General features: G+C 47.7%; 1 protein-coding gene across 1 annotated transcript in view; it reads right to left on the bottom strand.

Moving 5' to 3' along the window:
• The window catches only part of LOC121592435 (laccase-4), a 77,643-nt gene extending 68,196 nt beyond the window's left edge, over window positions 1-9,447 (bottom strand). The window contains exon 1 of the mRNA XM_041913863.1: window positions 8,563-9,447. Within this exon, the coding sequence (XP_041769797.1) occupies window positions 8,563-8,671 (109 nt within the window). The 5' untranslated portion in view covers window positions 8,672-9,447. The remainder of the gene's footprint in view (window positions 1-8,562) is intronic.
• Between the last annotated feature and the right edge of the window lie 8,476 nt (window positions 9,448-17,923).

The raw sequence follows: 17,923 nt of genomic DNA, 5'->3' as shown, positions 1-17,923 counted from the left end.
ACAGCACGCCATGCTGAGGACCTGAACCTGACTACCAGTATGACGACGACCCGCAGAGCCTGAACCAGGAACAAACAGCGTGTCAGCGAGAGCACACTTTTCGGGAACGTGAACGTACTGCATCGACCGTATACAGTTAGAATTTGACATCCGAGCAAGAAGAGGAGAACTACGTTAGGGACACGCTTTTCACGCTCCGAAATGGCAGTGATTCCATTTTGATGGCGTGCTTCACCACGTCAAAAAGTGATGGATACACAGGCGAGAGGTCCGTTTTTGTTTTTCTTTCCAACCACTGTCAGGCGTTCGTCAGAACTGCAGTTGAACGGGACGCCGGCTTCTGTTGAGCCGGGCACAGACTGTTCCATTTTTGACCTAACTCAATAACGGCCGGGTTGACAAACATCGGGGAACGTCTAAATGAAATAAATTCCACGGGCGCTCGCACCCGTCAAATGTCAGCTGCCCGTCTGTGTCCATCGCCGCCGTGCAGGTGTTGTGGTGGGCGAATGCTGGTACGACGACACACTCAACACGTAGAACCAGCGGGAGTAGAAGGAAGGCTGGAAAAGTCCCACTGACACAATTAACGTTTTGGGACCGTGTTAGTCGGTGTCTGTTTCGGTCCATATTTCGAGCGGCAGAGACGCGCGACTCGGCAAGTCGTTTGCGGAACCGGTTTCTTTTTACGTCTGGACGCAGACGACGAACGCTCAGAACATGTGCGGATTTTAGTATGGAGCGGCGAGTGTAATGGAATCGATGCTGTGTTGATGAACATATTCAGCTCCGGGGAGGGATGCTTGGAAGAGTGTCTAGGTGTTTTTGTTTGGTTTGTTTTTACTGGACATGGAATGGAATTTGTGGCCCAAGGTGTGCAAGGGCGGCGTCCATTTTAGCGTCCAGCGGTCCCTCGAGCAAGCACGCATGCGTTTGCTGGGTGAAAAGAACCGTTACCAATTGAAGGGAATTGGTACGTTTGTTGGGATAAAACAGCACCCGGCGTAGAATTCCGTGCAAGGGATGGAAAGTGAGACAGAGGAACGGTGAGCAAGAACTGTACTTTAGATGCACTGCGGAGAGGCAGGAAGCGCTAAAGAAGAGCGTTAATGCGTTTAAGTTTGAAGCATCTTTCTTTGTGTTTTTATTCGTTCATTCACCGGTTTGTTTGTTTAATGTAGGCTCATTAAGAGCGCTATTGATTGCATCCTCTTCAGGTGTCGATCGATGATGAGCGTGGAAGCGCGGACAAATAAAACCCTCGAGTGAGTTTCCTGCCCCGTCTGTGAAATACACATACACACACAGACACATGCCATAAGGATGGTGCCGGTGTCATCTCATGCATATTTATGATTCGAAACCTGGCTGCTCGCAGCTGGTAGCATCAAAACCGGAGAAACAGTTTGGCAAACAGACCACCAGACAGGTGTGGAGATGCGCAGCCCCGTGATCTCTTGTACATATCGCTGCGGGCTCTCCTGCCGTGTGCCGTTTGTGATGCGCCAACAAATTATGGCGTGACTAATGGGCAAAAATCAACAACAGTGTGTTGTTTGCAGCCAGCAAGAGAGAGAGAGAGAGAGAGAGAGAGAGAGAGAGAGAGAGACATGACAGGTATGGGAACAGCTAATCATTCATACGTAAAACGGTTTGTTGAACATTAGAAAAACAAAATTGGATTGTCAACTTGGGGTGAGTGAAATTTGCCATTGGGATGGATTCATGAGTAAACACTTTCTTTTGCATCACGCTGCCAAAAAATATGATGAAAATTATATTAAATGTTCTTGTTTGAATCATAAATCTTTTCCAACCAATCGACCATAAAGAAGAAATCCATTTCAAACTGCTTGCGTTAGATAACCGGTATCGCCGTGCATTAGCATCATAATAACTTATTTTCTGGTGGGATATCGTAACAATAACTCTCCCCGTAAAGTAGAAGGGAAAAGCAGCGTAAAACTTTCATTGAAATAGCATCCTCCACAAGCACGCGTCGTTAAAGGGACGGTAAACGGTTTTTTTGTGTGTTGCTTTCAACCATTCCATTCCATTGCTGCTTTTCACTTTTCCCGCAAGAATTATAACCCTTCGTCTGTCATATTTAACGCATCTGCCGCCCTCCTGCACCTTCTGCATTGCATGCTACTACAGTTACCAGCGGCAGGTGCAAGGCTGCCAGAGATAAATTCCGCACAACGTTTCCATCGAATACCGTCAGAACAACGGACCGTCGGAGCTGAAGCAACGCTCAGCGCGCTGCACACAGTGCACGACGGTGTACGCGCGTGCGACCTGCCACAGCTGATGGTTTCGCTGTGCTGCAGCCCCGTAGCGGATCTTCCGGACTTCCAATTATGGTGCGCGCCGTGTGCACCGGATGGAATTTCAGCCTTCCGGAATGTCCGTAAGCGAACCGGCAGAGATTGCCGCCGAGCATTCGAGATTTCCCCCGGAGGGCGGGCGTCTAAGGGGAGGGTCGAAATCAGGCTCCGCGGGGGATACGGAAAATGGATGGAATGGTAGGAGAAATGGCTGACGGCAGCTCACGTTTATCGCATTGCAACGTTTAATGAGATTATGTCGTTGGTTTTGCGTCCGAAATCTTAGGAACGCTTTCCACGGGAGAAAGGGAAGCAATGGGTAGTGAGTGGGTTATGCAATGGGAAAAAAGAGTCTGTGCATCGTTGTACGTGCTTTACAGAACGATAAAATTGTTGGGGGAAACAGTACGCTGTCCTTCAGAATTTCCAACGATAACTTACGTACTCAAGATTTCAGTGCATCAAACTTCATCAAGGCACAAGAATTATGTTTCAAATTACCTGCAAGAATGAAAAGAACAAAGAATAACAATTAGTCATTCGTCTAATGATTATGAAACAAATTGTATGCCCCTCTACCTCGCCCTGTTATTAGCTGGCGAGGGGACTTTACGAAGCAGTAAATTCAGTTCTCAAGTGGATCAATTTCCTACCCAGGCGCTTTACGCTCATTAGAGCTGTCCCGCTTGTCGTTAATCCTCGCCCTACACATATATACATAAAACACCGAGGCAAAACTGGGGCACTAACAATAGACCCATATCATGCAAATTATTATGACCCTTTTGCGCAAATTGACCACCCCGCAGCTGAAAAGCAACGCCCAAAACCCGTCCATTCGTCCTAACGACATATATATTGACGCCGGGGTTTCTGCCGCCGGTTTTGGAGCGGTGACCACGCTCTACATTGCTTAGCTCTGTTCCTGTTCCCAGGGCCCAGTGAACGAAAAAGGAAACAAACAACCGTTTCTTTCACACCCGGACTTGAGGGTTGTCGCTAAAGCGAGCGCTGCATGCAACGGTTAAGCATTATTGCTTTTTAAATAATTAAATTACAATCTGTGCAGCGCACTTGGGTTTTTTGCAGCAAGCCGCAGAATGTGTCCGTGCTTGACAGATGACGATTGGGAACCCAAATTCCAAACCTTGCAACGTGTCCGCTGACTGCTCTGGGAGCAATCACGGTTGCGGTTTTTCTGTTCTAATGAGCACTGTGAGCACTGCGGCCACGTTCTCTCCGCTATCTCCCACGGTTGGTTCAGCCTCGCTAACGATACACGGGGCGGCGGACAGTGCTATGGCTACCGATATGGTACCGCCGCCGGGACGGTCTGTGCTGTCTTGCAACAGGGCGCTTGAGCTGTGTAATCTTGGCACTAATCCGAGGTATCCGTTGATTGCCAATCCGGATGGCGAGCGAATAGGGGGGGGGGGGGGGGGGAAGGTAAGCGATCCGTGCGAAGTGACTATTTGTGACGGTGGAACCTGTTGACAGGCGCGAGAATTCTCATGCTCCGGTATCTACCGAGTAGGTGCTGACAGAGGACAAAGCGGGGAGTGTTAGGTTCCTTTCTAGATCGTCCAGATGCCCAGCGCAAGCCGTCTTAAGCCGTCCCAACCAAACCCGGTGCGCCGAGATCCATAACAAATGAGGTACAAGAAAACGTGAGGTCACAGTCAAGAGCTGCACTTGCGGTGCACTACACTACCGGATCACACTAGATCTTGGTGTGTGTGTGTGTGTGTGGAACAGTTTTTGCTCCCAGATGTCAAATCGTGTGGAACCATACTTCCCAGGTGGCTGCTTCCATATGCTGCTGCCGTTGGGTGTATCGAACGGTGAGCCATGCTACCTAAGATCAGCAGCCAAGCGTGCTGGGGCACGGATCAATAAAAAAGGGCAACAAAACCCCGCGCTTCCCAGGTCCACGTTCGTCCCTTACGGTGCTTAGTTTTAACGTGGGCCCACTCGCGAAGGCGTTCTATGTCACGACATTTTATTATTTTATTATATAGCGTATAATTGTGGCGTAGCACCAGCTGCTGCTGCTGCTGGCATTGCTGCCTGTTTAAGCTTAAAGCTCAATCGTGGACGCCTTTCGATTGTTCAATAGTGTAGTTTTTGTTTTTTTCTTCGCCCATTGGCCCGTTCTCCAAGCACCAAGCAATACACATTAGCGGTAGCGTTTAGCGTTTGTTTTAGTTCACTCGCCAAGATCTCGGTTCTCGGGGCAAAATACAAAAAAAAAACCCGAGTGCGCTCCACTCCACCGGGTGCGAGAAGGAAGTCGACAAGGTTGGCAGTGAAGCGGTCGTAAAATTATAGCTGCCCCAACCCGAGTGGCTACCCAACTAGCGGCTCTGAAGAAACACTTTAAGCAGCGTTCTAATCGCCTCGCTGGACACAGAGCTTGTGGTCAATTCTGCACGACTTTTAGGGGGAGAACCCGCAACTACTGCACATACTCTCCGCACGAGACGAAAAGAAGAAAAACCTTTCTCTAGTTTATGTCCACCTTAATGTAGCGTTTTTATAAGCCTGCACTTTATGCTTTAAAAGGCGGAAAAAAAGCTGCACTCTTACCGTAATTGCACCGTAACAGCTAGGAAATGGGAGAAAAAATGGCAGCAAAGGGAAATATACTCCCATAATGTCTTCATTTGTTCTGCCACAACACACAGAGCCTGTAGGTGAGTGTGTCTTTGCCCAGGCCCGGAGTAAGTGAATTGACCGTCTGCCAAAGACCACCCAACCGGAGCCCCGGGAATGTGGAAACAAATGGTTTAATAAAGTTTGTCATTTTTCCGGCCCGACTGTGTATGTGTGCTGTGTGGCGGCGGTGCGCTCTGGAGAGCTGTTTTTTTGTGTGCCGTACGCAGCGAGTCTTTCGTGCTGGGAGTTTGGACCAGGCAGCCCATTCGGGGCGGGGGAAATAACTTTTTTTTTGTTGCTGTTGTCCACCGCTTGTCTGGCAAATGCAACATGCTGCTAGAAGCAGGCAGCACAACGACACACCGGAAGCAGCAGCAGCAGCCCCGGGTGGATGGGAAAGAAACTCGGGCACAATATATTTCCTTTTTGCTGTGCGCCTTTTTCTCCGCGTTCTCTCTATTGTTGCTTGCCTGTTGATCGATAAATCTGTACCGCGTAAGTTATGGACACGACGCCGATGGCTCCGCCGGTGGCCCCGGCACCAAGACGTCGACGATGGGAACGAAAATTTCGCTTGACAATTCGCTACACGTTTGCACCACCGCCCGGGGGAGCCTGTCGAAAGGCAAAATATGTACGCATTTTTGCGGAAAATAAACATTGAGCCGCCTGTTTTTACGGCTTGGAAGTGAACCGGGCAATCACCACCACCATCCCGGGCGCTGGTAAAGGAAAAGGGAAAGGGGATAGCAGCAAAAAAAAAAAAACAACAACACTCAAAATATAAAACATCTGTCACACGTACGGCGCGGTATTGGCGTTTAAGTGCACGATGGGACCGGAATGCTAAATGGGCGGCGGCGGCGGCGGCAGATCGAACGGAACATAACGTAACGAAAGCACACAACACACAGCAAACGTAGTAAGCCCTGTGCGTCCGGCTCCCCTTGGCACGGCGTATTGTTGTTTGGTGCGCCATGAAAGGACATGAAAATGACAGTGCGACGGCAAACAATTTGTTCCAAACATCTATAATTGTCGATCGGCTGGGGCGGTTGTTTTTTCTTTCTTTCTTTTTCTCCGCTTCCCTCTCACACCAATCACCTGTACCGAATCGTACGCCCGCGGAAAAGGAAAATGAAAGTGAAACGAGGTGTCAACAGACACACACACACCTCTTCAATCTCTTCGCTCTTGTAGCCATGTATCATCCAAAGGTTTGTAGTGTCAATAGTGTGAAGCTGGGCTTAGCGAGCGAGGGAAATAATTCAAACTGAAAGCAAAAATGGAAGCGAAATTGGTACGCAACTACTTCGCTGAAAAATATCGCATCATAACACCTTGAATTTCTGAAACTTTGGAAACGACGGAAGTCGGAGTGGGGAAGTCGTAATAATTTAGTAAGGCGACGGAAAGCAAAACATGGCGAAAACAGCAACATTTCGATAGAATCGCTTGCTTCTCAATTATCGATCGGTATCGGGAACGAAAAACACATCTCTCCAACATCGTAACGGAACGAAATTATGAAGTTGTTTTCCTTCCTCCACCGGTACCGGGAAAGCTTTTACGTGTCCCAGCAGCGTGTAAACCAGGGTGGAGCATAATTTCGAGTGTAGAATGCTCGAACCGGTCGAAGTTGTGTCGATGATACGAGCGAATAAAATCGAAATTCTCTTGCTCGCTGCTAGGAAGGCATTTTCAAATGGTTCCCTCGGCGCGCACTTCGCGCCAGCCTTCCAAAGTTGTTTGTGCAGTGTTGTTTTCGATACCGTAATTCATTTGCACTCTGTGCTGTATCGCTCGTTGAAGTGGAAGGTAAACAAGCGATGTGTCACGAGCGAGAGGGAGATATAGCATCACTTTGGGAGTACTTCTAATGGGAATACGGCTCGTATGTTTCTGTTTCTGCTAGAGGACACTAAAACATTAGCCGGAGCAGCATGATGAACGATGCTTGTGGAATTTGATTCCAATTTGCGGGCAGAGGATGAGTGTAGCAATTCAGTGGAAATGTGAAAAGACATTCCTCACATCATCAGCATTTAACTGTTTGCTAGAATGTTGCGGTTTGAAGAATGATAACGTTTTCATTTCCTCGTCAACGACATTAACGTTTATCTAACCAATTTCCTGGATGTTATTGAACTGCTGAAATAATGCTTAACTCAACAACGGCACACACACACATTGGCTTTCTGCTTCATTCAAAAAACAAATGCAATTTTTGTAGCAACAACAAACTGCACCAATCATCATTTCGTTGTTTGCTGTCTGTCTCGTATGCTCGATAAAAAAGCGCCCATTTCCCTTGTCCACCTTAAACAGCGAAACCCAAACACACACACGCATACACACAAACACAGAACGGTTCGCTGTGCTCGATAAAGTTGTCCGGAAAATTTAATGTCAGCAATTCAGTTCGCTCCATTCATGGTGCGTTTCGCTGTTGGCGAGCGAAACAAAACGTAGCAGTGGAAACGAACAAAAACAAGACTCGAATCGAAAATGCAAGAGTGCAGCTCGCTGCATCAGTTCCGGTCGGTACACCTTGAATCCGAAGGCAAAAGAGGGGCCAAACAGAGGCCGAGCCCCGTGGAGTTCGTTGCGTGACGTCCCGGAGCGGAGCGACCTCACGCCGGGGTTCGTTCTGTTCTGGGCGTTTTTCGCTCTGCTTTTCTTCCGATATGCTGGCTGTGCGAAGGCTGCACAGCAAATGCAGCGGCCTGCCGTGTGTACAAGAACGCAGCAAATCGTCGCAGCCCAAGTCACAGCGACCCCGCGGACACACCGACACACTTTGCGCGCTCGCGTCCAGGAGGCTTCGTTGGCTCGAGGCGGCACCCCTTTAATTGCGCACCAGAATCGGGCAAACGATCGTGGACACCGTGCAACGGTCGTTGCTCTCACACCAGGGCAGGGCACGGCTGAAGGGGGGCAGCAAGGCTCGATTTTATTGGGTCGCGAGATAAAGCGAAAACAGGAACAGGAGAAGCAAAGAAAACAGAAGAAAAAACACAAACGGTGGAAGAAAAATGCTCACAGCACAGGCGATTGCACCGTTGCACCGGGGCGTTAATGGGACATACACATAACCCACATTTTTATGCTCCCTCCCTCCCACTGGTCTCAGCCTGCTTGGGAGCTGAGTCAGGTGAGCGAGGGGTGCATCAGAAATTGCATAATAGCCGTACGGGCGCTGCAAAGTTTTGCAAAACCGTTCTTCGTTCTTGGCGTTGTTGGTCGGGCAACACAGCTCCACGCGGGTTTGGTGTGGCCCCACGATATGCACGAGCGCCTTTGTATTGTGGGCTCGGTACGGGGCGACGGTACACTAAGGTCCTCGCAGGCACCCTACCGCGTCGGTGACCTTTCCCCCTCGTCGCTTGTCCGGGTCCGGAGAGAACGCAAAAAAAGGTGCCACACTTTACCCCGTGTGGCACTCGGCACTTTAGCGTTATTTATTTGTGTGGAAGGTTTCCGATGCAAAACGCACACACTTTAAGGTACGAACACACTGTTTCTGGAGGCATAATTTCACACCAAGTTCACATGTTTGGGGTTGACAGGGGGAGCTCACCTTTGAATCTTCTGGACGTGTGTTGCTGTACACGGACGCCATCCGCTGCCACGGCAAGCGCCAACAGTATCCCGAGGGATAGTACACGATTTCGCCAGTCTATGGCCATGGCTAGGAATTAGGAAGGCAACGATGTGTTGGGACACCGTTCTACTCAACACGAACACAGCACAGCTTTTCCGAAAGCAAAAGAAAAAAAAAAAACGCAGAAAATTCTATTTGTCACTCCGACCACCGAGCCGGGAGCGAGCCTTCGCGGGTTGTTTGTGTAGCGTTTCCACACGCGCTTTCCGTTTTTGGAACAATCTCAATCAACGACTGCCGTTGGTCACTGCTGCCCTGCTGGAATTGCGAGCACTTTAGGGACGCTTACACACGCACGCATACACACACACACACACGCACAGTCGGTCGGATTGCCACTCGACCACTTCACTGCACACCACTAACTACTAGCGACCCTACTGGCTCCGCACCAACAACCGACACACGAGTCGCGTCTGTGTTCACCAAAAAGAAAGAGCTTCCGGGCAAACCACCGCGCTTGGGACGGAAGCTTACGCCAACGCTTACTGCTCGGGCGAACGGATCGAGTGGAACTGCGCAAAATAATTCGCAAACGGTCGGTAGTCACCTTCGGGGCCCCGGCCGATCGCGCGCGGGATCAAGCTCGCAACCGTGTGCGGGCTTTCGCTTTTTTCGCACCGCGCTCGGGAAGGGGTAGGACGCTGTCGCTGCTGCTGTGCGTTTTTCCACTCTGCCGTTTTCCGCTTACTTCTTTCCGCCCTGCTCGAGAGCACACGTGGGAGGGGGGAAAAACTCGGGTGCTGCGTGTGTAGTCTGGTGCGCGCGCGCCGACGGTCCGCTAGGCAATGAAAGCTAACCGTGCCGAGTGGCGCATTATTGAAGGAAACGGTAATCTTTCAATTTCTTTCACCCACCCCGAAAAACCCGGCGAACCGGCTCGCTGATCTGCCCCGAAACTAGTCCGGGGAAGGGGGTGATCGTTGGGAGCCGACCAAGAAACCAAGCGGGAAGAAAACCGTACCATGACTGCAACGAGAGCGGCTGAATTTTGAGCAAAGGGAGGAGGAAAAAGGAAGGCAATACATAGGTAGGTTGTTTTTTTGGTGGGTCGCCAAAAATTTGGAGTGACTCCTGGGTGTAAGAAGCGATCATGATCGGTAAGGAGGTTTGCGAAGGTTCGTCGCTTGCGCTTGCAAATTTGTGCAGACCGGTCAGTTTTTTAGTTTGTACTTTGAAACATGATACTTCTTTATTTGTAAAATCATGCGGCAACTTTTTTGAGTGCTCGGAGAACCAAGAAAAATATTACTGCTTGTTTTATGTAAAGTTTAAGTTAAATCCGCATGTTTAAACGATCATCAAGAGTGTTGGAATGGGTTTCGTTTTCATACAAAAAATGACTTTACATAAAAATGTTTTCATATGCCGCTGAACATACTGCAAATGTTCGTGTTTAACATTGAATATAATGCATCGCATGCTTTTGTACCCCATTTGCTCAGTACTTAATGTTGAGTGATCGTGATCGTGATTTTTGAGTTCCACGTTGTGCGGGTTCGTCGCTTCGTGCGCTCATTCTCGCTGAGGTCTCTTGTTCGGCTTGCGGTTCGACCATATGGAAGGGATGCCGTTAGGAATCGGCTCAGCGTACAAGCATCGGTGTGAGTGTGTGTGTGTGTGCTCTAAAGAGAGGGTTGATCGAGAGCTTTAAGCTTTCCGTGAGCACCTCCCCCCAATCGTCGCCATTCACTCAACGGGCGATGTGGGATCGGTCGATCTTAGCGCACGATCGCTGACCCCACCACCGTGGCAGCTGATCGAGCTTTACCATCCAGTCGGTTTTCCCTTTACGTGCACGTGTATGAGTACCTGCGTGCGTGTGTGTATGCTAGCCATTGTGTGGGCATGTGTGGTACCGTACGGCGAACGAGATTGAAAGTGATTTCTTGTTGTTGTTGCACTGCTGCGCGCTTGTTGTTTTAACGGTCGGTGTTCGGTCTCCCTTCCGCGCCATTCTCCAATGCGTGCGTTCTCGTTCTCGCGCCGGCAATACCTTCGTTCACGTGCTTTGGCTCTCCAACGATCCCGTACGATCGAGCCCTTTTCCGAGTCTCCCAAGGCTTTCGGAGCGATCTCTCAGGTGCCGTAGCGCGGCCCAGCAGTACATGGCTTTGCGGTTCGCGGCTGTGTCTGCTGCTTGTGTAAACGCTGCGGTGCGGTTTGTGTGTGTGTGTGTCCATCCCGTAAGATGATGAAATCGGTCACCCAAAACGGTTCAGAATGTTTGATCAGCAGGATTTTTGGTTAGTTTTTGGGTTTTATGCCGCAAGTGTGAATGAAATTGAATCACCTTAAAAAAACGTTTTGAATTGTTTAAAATAGGCACTATGTGCTGTTAGCTTGCATTAGTTAATTTCAAAATATGGATTATTTGTGGATAAAAATGAAAAATAAATTTTGTGAAATTGTGTTACATGTTTTATTTACAAGATTTGAAGTTCGTTCCTTGCAACGTATATTTTTGGTCTTGTTTGTTCAAGATCATTATAGTAATGTGTTTCGAAACATGGCTCTTACTCATTAAACAAAAAATAATAATTTATGATAAAAAAGTAACTTGTCATGTTTTTTGTTCACCAAAAAGTTTAAAATATTATGCAACTTTATGCAATAGTCTCTACAGCGTTCCGAGAGGCTTTAATCAACTCCATTTACAAGACAAATTGGAACTTTATGCAACTATTCGCGAATATAATTTAGATAAATTAACCAAATATATGTTCAGACCGGACGTTGCGAGCGGAGTATTTATTCTGATTTATTTGTACTAAACACCGCATGAGAATGTGCCGGCGATTGGTCCACCACCAAAACGCCACCAACAGCGTTAATTATAGTCCGCCCCGTATCGGGCCGGCAACGGTCATTCCCTCTGCCAAACAACGACCCGCTATCCCATAAGTGCATAAATCATAAGGCGTTCACAAACATACACCCAAAATTAAACCCTTGCGGGGCCCACCCGTGTTCCAATGACAGCGACCGGCCCGGTCAGCTCCGGCTCAGACGGAAATGGTCCATTTGGGGGGCCGCCAGGCGGTTCGGCGTTATGCGTCCGTATTATCCGCCCCAAAGTCGGGTGGCAGTGTTTTGACATGACGAAAAATTGCACAGCTTGACTGGCCGTTTCGTTTGGCAAATGGTGAGCTTTTTTTTTTTTGATTCCCATCCAAAATCATATGTTACCATCTGGCGTGGTGACTTGGACGGCTCTCTGACCCGGCCCGGTTGATCGGATTGCGGTGATAAAGTCCGGGAAGCGGGCGGTGTTTCGAAAGTGTTAAACGGACATATGTCTTATCGGGTTTGGACCATCGGGCTCGGCAAGGGTTGAGCGACACGCGTAAACACTGCAATTTTGAACGGTGAAATTTCGCGGAATGATATGCGTTTTTATTTTTTGGCTGTGTGTTCGGAGTCGTCTGTCTGCAGTGTTCGGTCGTTTGGCTATAAAATATGGCTTGGCCGTTGCCGCCTGACGCCACGTAACCACCGTGGACGTGGACTCGGTGACAGAATGCACACGGTATGACTTCTATTTACATAATCTTGCGTCAAGCGAACCGAACACGCTGTGTGACCGGAATCCACCGATCGTGACGACTACAAAGACTCCACAAAGACTTCCCCAGAGCCCTTTGTCGGGAGAGACCTTCGCCATGGTCGAGACCAGCTTCGCGTGCGCTGCTCCAGAATGAATCGAGCACTCGAAATCCGGTTTCCATGGTAAGGCTGAGGGTGACCTTAATTAGCCGTATCCTGGAATGAAGCGAACAGACGCGTGCGGTGTATGTGTTTATGGCTTCCCCGCCAAAGACCGCTGGAATCTTGAGTTATACACTCCCGCACAAAGGGAGTTGTGTTTTTCGTCCCGAAATGGGAGCATGGTTATCCGGTGTTCTTTCAGCGTAGAAACAAAAAACACACAGTATCTAACAAAAGCCCAATATCGATTTTGCAGTTCCGTTTCGATCGGAATTAGCTTTACTCGATCCGTCATTGTTGAATCATGCTAATGGAGCGGTTCGAACAAAATGGGGAAGAAAAATAAAATAAAGCATACACCCTACATTAAATAGAATTGAGCCTCATTTGAAACTGGAAGGTCCCCCGGGGACCCAACCCATGAACATGGATCGGAATTAAATTCTAATAAATCATGATCGAGCGACCGTGCGCTGCGTTCCACTTTGGCACAAGTTTGTGTGGAGCCTGTGTGTGTGTGTATGTTGAGGTTGAGTAAATCACTTCCCGCTAGTAGCACTACTCTTGATGGTGGTGTCTTGATTCGAAAGAATGATGCGATTGATTGCCTACGATTTTTGCCGGTTGGTTTTCGACTGCTGAGACTTATGGTTCATTGACTCGGACTTTTTTTTGGAAGTGAACGTTTTTATCCGGAGATCCTTTTAAAATTTTATTAGAGCTGCTAATGGCTGTGTCCAATGAGTGGAGCGTTTTTATGCCTATTCTTAGTTTTGCTCTCAAAATTTTTGAATTTTTTGATTGTTTTTCAATTTTCTATGACTTTTTTTAAATTTTAAATTTGTTTGTACTTTTCTTCAGAATTTTGTATTTCTATTACTTCTTTTTGTGTTGTTGCTTTTTTGTCAATTTCTGTCATATATTTATGTATAATTTGATATTTGTTTTGCAAAGCTAATGTATGCATTACTTCATCTACTTGAGATATGTGTGGATATATGGATATTTGTGGATATTTGCATTTGTTCCCTCAGATGTCGTGGTCTTCTTTTGAATTTTACATTTTTACTATTTTGAAATACAGCAATCTATTGCAACAGTTTATCTCCTTTTCGCATATCTTTACCAGAAAAGGATAAAAAGTACTCTGCTACAAATTATACGCCTACGTTCTATTGCTTCACTAAATTCGATTTTATTTCACAATTAATTCGCAACAATTTTCTCACATTGGGGGAGCAGCGTCCGATGCCCACGAATTCCTCTCCCAGCCCCGAACGGTTCCGATAGCTTTAATTCATTAATTTTAACCTCAACAGGCCCCATCGCAACGACCTCCTCCGAGTCACCCGGTACTGGCTCAAGCCGAAGACTTCAGTCACACACCCCGCGTCGCGAATACTTGCGGTGCGATCAACCTTGCGGCGGGCGGGGATGGTGGACACACCACTTCAATGCATAGCGCACATAGTGGGTCTGTTTTTTTGTGTGTGTGTGTGGAACTGTTTGCTTCGAAATTTGCCATTGCTGTTGCGCTTGGCCACGGCTTTCGCTTTCGGCGGAATGGGTGGTGTTTTTTTGTGTGTTTCGGCGATCTCTCAAGGCTACTCCGAGATCGGCTGGCCGCCCCAGCCTGCTTGCAGAAATTGTAAGGCTGAGAATATCAGAACACTTCCCCGAGCGGCGCGGCAGCTACTCCCCAAGGTGGGAAAGGACGGACGCGGTTCGAGAGCGAATAAAATGGATTCGGACTTTTGCTTCGCTCTTTGCATTTGTATCCTTCTTTTCCCTCCGGGCAGCCAGTGCGGCTCTTTTCAACGATTCTCTTTACTTCTTTTTCGGTACGGCACTAATTATGCTGGTCCTCCTGGTAGGTCCGGGTTTTCGGTGAAGGGAACGCGCGCCGGTGTGGACGAACCCCTTGTATCCGCCTGTAGCGCGGCGTGGCCCCGGAATGACGTATTTGGAGCGCATGTCACTGGCCGCTGATGGGCCGCACCTCGTCCGAAATGGTTTTTGTGTGAAGCTTTTTGTTCTCCCAATCCGATCAGGCCAATGGGCCGTGGCTTGGAATGTGTAGGGTTTAGAGATGTGAAATCCGAAACATTAGCTCGATTATTAGACACGATTGCGCTGCTAGAACTGTCCAGTTAGGGGTGATCGTTTCTTAAAAGGATTATCAGAAACACCCCGTGTCCGATACAGATCCTTATCCTACCGGTTCCAATCCATCGCAGCAATCCATAACGCCACCTGTTCACTCAAATCAATCATTCCGATATCTGCCATCGCTGGGGGGCAGCAGTTTAGTTTTTACTGTCCCCGCTGCTTGATGATATCTGATTGTTGCGGAACGCGTAGAATTAAGCCAATAATTAATAACGCCCCAATAAGGAAATTGTGTTTGCGATGCGGGCCTTGCTGGAAGAAGCTGTAATCTGGTCGGGTCTGGCACCACGGAGCTACGGTTACGGTAGCAGTAGGTTGGGTGTGTAATTAAAGTTTACCATTAGCGTACTCTGGAGCCAGTGCGGGTAGAGAGACAGCGCGAGAGGTTTTATTTCTTTATTGAACCGTATACCAAGCCGGATGTTAGTGATCGTATTATGGGAAAAGAAAACGGTTTCTTGAATGATGTTGTTTTGTATCGTTTCGTATGCTTTAGTGGTTCAATTACCTGGTTGGATTTTATCTGAGCTTTGCTGTAAGAATTTCGCACATGCCTGATGTTTGAGCTGCTTGGTGTAATTGGATAAGGCATCAGTTTTTTGTAACTAGATAGTCCAAATGTCTCAAGGTTTAGTAACATGTGTCGAAGGTATTGAAGTAAATGTATGCGAATCAGACCCTGAAGGCAGTTTCGATATTCTTCTCTGTATTATCTTTTTCGTATCTACTAGATACTTTTTCTATAAACTACTTCTGGCACCTTTGTACAGGCTTTAAATCTTAATCTATAAGAGATCATAATGCAAATAAATCACCTTAGTAATCCTTCGGCTAGTTTTCTGTACGAAGGTTATTTAGTACCAGTTGTGTGAGATCAGATCTTAAGACAAGTTTGATGAAAATTACCTTGAGACAAGTCCCCACAACATACACCACTATGTTTGGTTTCATAGATTAATTAATGTTACGTATATGAGCCGTGTCATGGTACAGTCGTCAACTCGTACGACTTAACAACATGCCCGTCATGGGTTCAAGCCCCAAATAGACCGTGCCGCCATACGTAGGACTGACTATCCTGCTATGGGGGGAAATCAATAAGTCACTGAAAGCCAACCCCACAAGTGGGTTGGCAGGCCTTGACCGGCATCGGTTGTTGAGCCAAAGAAGAAGAAGAAGAAGATATGAGCCGTGTAGAAGTCTCTCAAGCATTCATCTTCTTGTATGAACTTCAAAGCAGGGCAGAAGCATACTGGCTTTCTAGAATTGAAAACTTTGAGTATCATAATATTAAATCATTGCTATGGTGAGAGAGGGGGGACAAATGACCTCTAAAATAAGATATTGAAGAATTGGAAGAATGTTGTTTTGTGAATAGTGAATAGGTATGGCTAAAAAGTTTGGAGAATTACTGAGAATTACATAAATGTTAAGTGTTTTTAAACATTTGTGCTAAGTAAGCTAATCGATTTGTAGCAAACAATGAAGCATGGCTCAAAACGATGCACATTAGTCGGAAATTATGGAAAACCTAGAAGCTATTACATCATCATGTACCAGCAATACTTCATTAAAGTTGTCTAGGTACAATATTTGGTATTTAATCTTTAATTATACATTGAACTGTATCGCTGATTTGTGATATGACAATGTCATATACTAATCTTGGGTAAGGAGATTTAATAAGCATGAATGTTTTAGCTGAAACGTAAGATCTGCTCGTTAAATGCCTTTTATATGCCTCGAATGCCTTATGAAATCGTTTGACAGGTGATACACATTTCAATCAGATACATTGGTTTAGTTGAACCTGTCAATGTCGGACGTGTATCGCTAACAATGTGACAAAAAGCCAAATGCATTCGCCCGTTTGCATTAATGCGGATAATCATTTATTATCGAGCACTACTGCCCTCAATCGGCTAACAAACTCCCGCGATGGCATATCAGTGCGAGAGCAGTGCGGGGGTTTTTATTTTTGCGGCACACTACAAACGGCACAGTTTAATCCCGTGGTGCCTGTGTACGATTGGCACCCAAAGCCACCTCATAACGGCGGGTGAATTAGCATTTCCCCCGGGCGAGAGGCCCACCTGATGACCTTCCGCAATCCGTTCCAATCTGTTCGGGCTCGCCACCGTCCTACCATAATAGGGGGCTCGCATAATATCGCATAAATGCGTTCGACACTTTCTTGTCACACTGCGTCACACGCCACGGCGATAGCTCTGCGCGACCTTCGTGGCGCGACCTTGTGGCATATGCTGTTATTTTAGTCTCTTTCTCCAACAGCAACACCTACAACAGCCGCAGGCACAGCGCATTCAGTGTCGAACACACTTTGCACACCCAGCGAGCGTGGTAGAAGTGCTCCGGTGTCGCGCAAAAATGCGCATTTGGGTTGGGTTGCCCTAGAAAATGGACACTCCAAATGGCTCACGGGTGCCGAAATGGATGGTGAGTGCGGTGTCCTCAAGACGGTCTCGGGCTGTGCGGCGTTCAGCTGCCCAATTGGAAATGGTTTAGGTGATCGTGACTCCCGTAACCTCCACAGTTGCAGGATTGCTGCTGGAGGCTGGGGCTGCACGAGGAGGATGGCGGTCATGCGGGCGCTCAACTACTCGGCAACCTGTGGCAGCAATCTTATCGCCGTGGTGATGTTGGGGTGACACCTGGGTCAAGCTAGCGCCAGTGACCCAGTGCAGCCATGACGCGATTCGTCTAGAAGTTATGGCAGGAGAAAAATGTTGCCCGTAATGATCATGTTTATGGATGGGATATTAACCCTTGGATGGGAGAGCAATGTTCAGGTTCTGTTGTTTCGGTAGATAATAACGATCCAAAGATGTCTGGAGATGTCTTCTGACGTTTAAAGCTGAAGATATATTTAATTTCTGATGTAAAACGATATTTTTGTAGAAACTCAAAATGCCCTCCAAGTTGCATCATTCAGTAAGGGTTCAACGTTAACAGATTATTGTACCTCATGCATCGTATCGAATATCTCCATCATGTAGCACATGTCGTTCGCTGCTCGCCTTAACATGCAAGTGCGTGCAGACAACCAACGCACTTCCACCGAAGACTACGCGCAGACCGCCGTCTAGTGCAAGCCTAATTGCTTATCCTTCGACAGTAGATTAAGCCTGCGTCACTCAACGATCACTCCACACAACTAACCCTCCAACCTGCGATAAGTGGATCGGTGACCTCAGCTATGAGCATTTATGTTTTATAGTCAGGTTTTTTTTTTGTCGCTGTTGTTGTGGTGGTCTCACCCGGCACGACACCTAGACACAGCCAGGCTTTGCCCGGTGCACCCCAAGTGCACCCGCCAGCACTGCATCAGTCTTCAATCACCGATCACCGATCAAGAACGTAACGAATCGGATGTTGTGCG

Source organism: Anopheles merus, chromosome 2L, assembly GCF_017562075.2.
Source record: "Anopheles merus strain MAF chromosome 2L, AmerM5.1, whole genome shotgun sequence".
Classification (NCBI taxonomy): Eukaryota; Metazoa; Arthropoda; class Insecta; order Diptera; family Culicidae; genus Anopheles; species Anopheles merus.
This window is presented reverse-complemented; position numbering and strand designations above follow the sequence as displayed.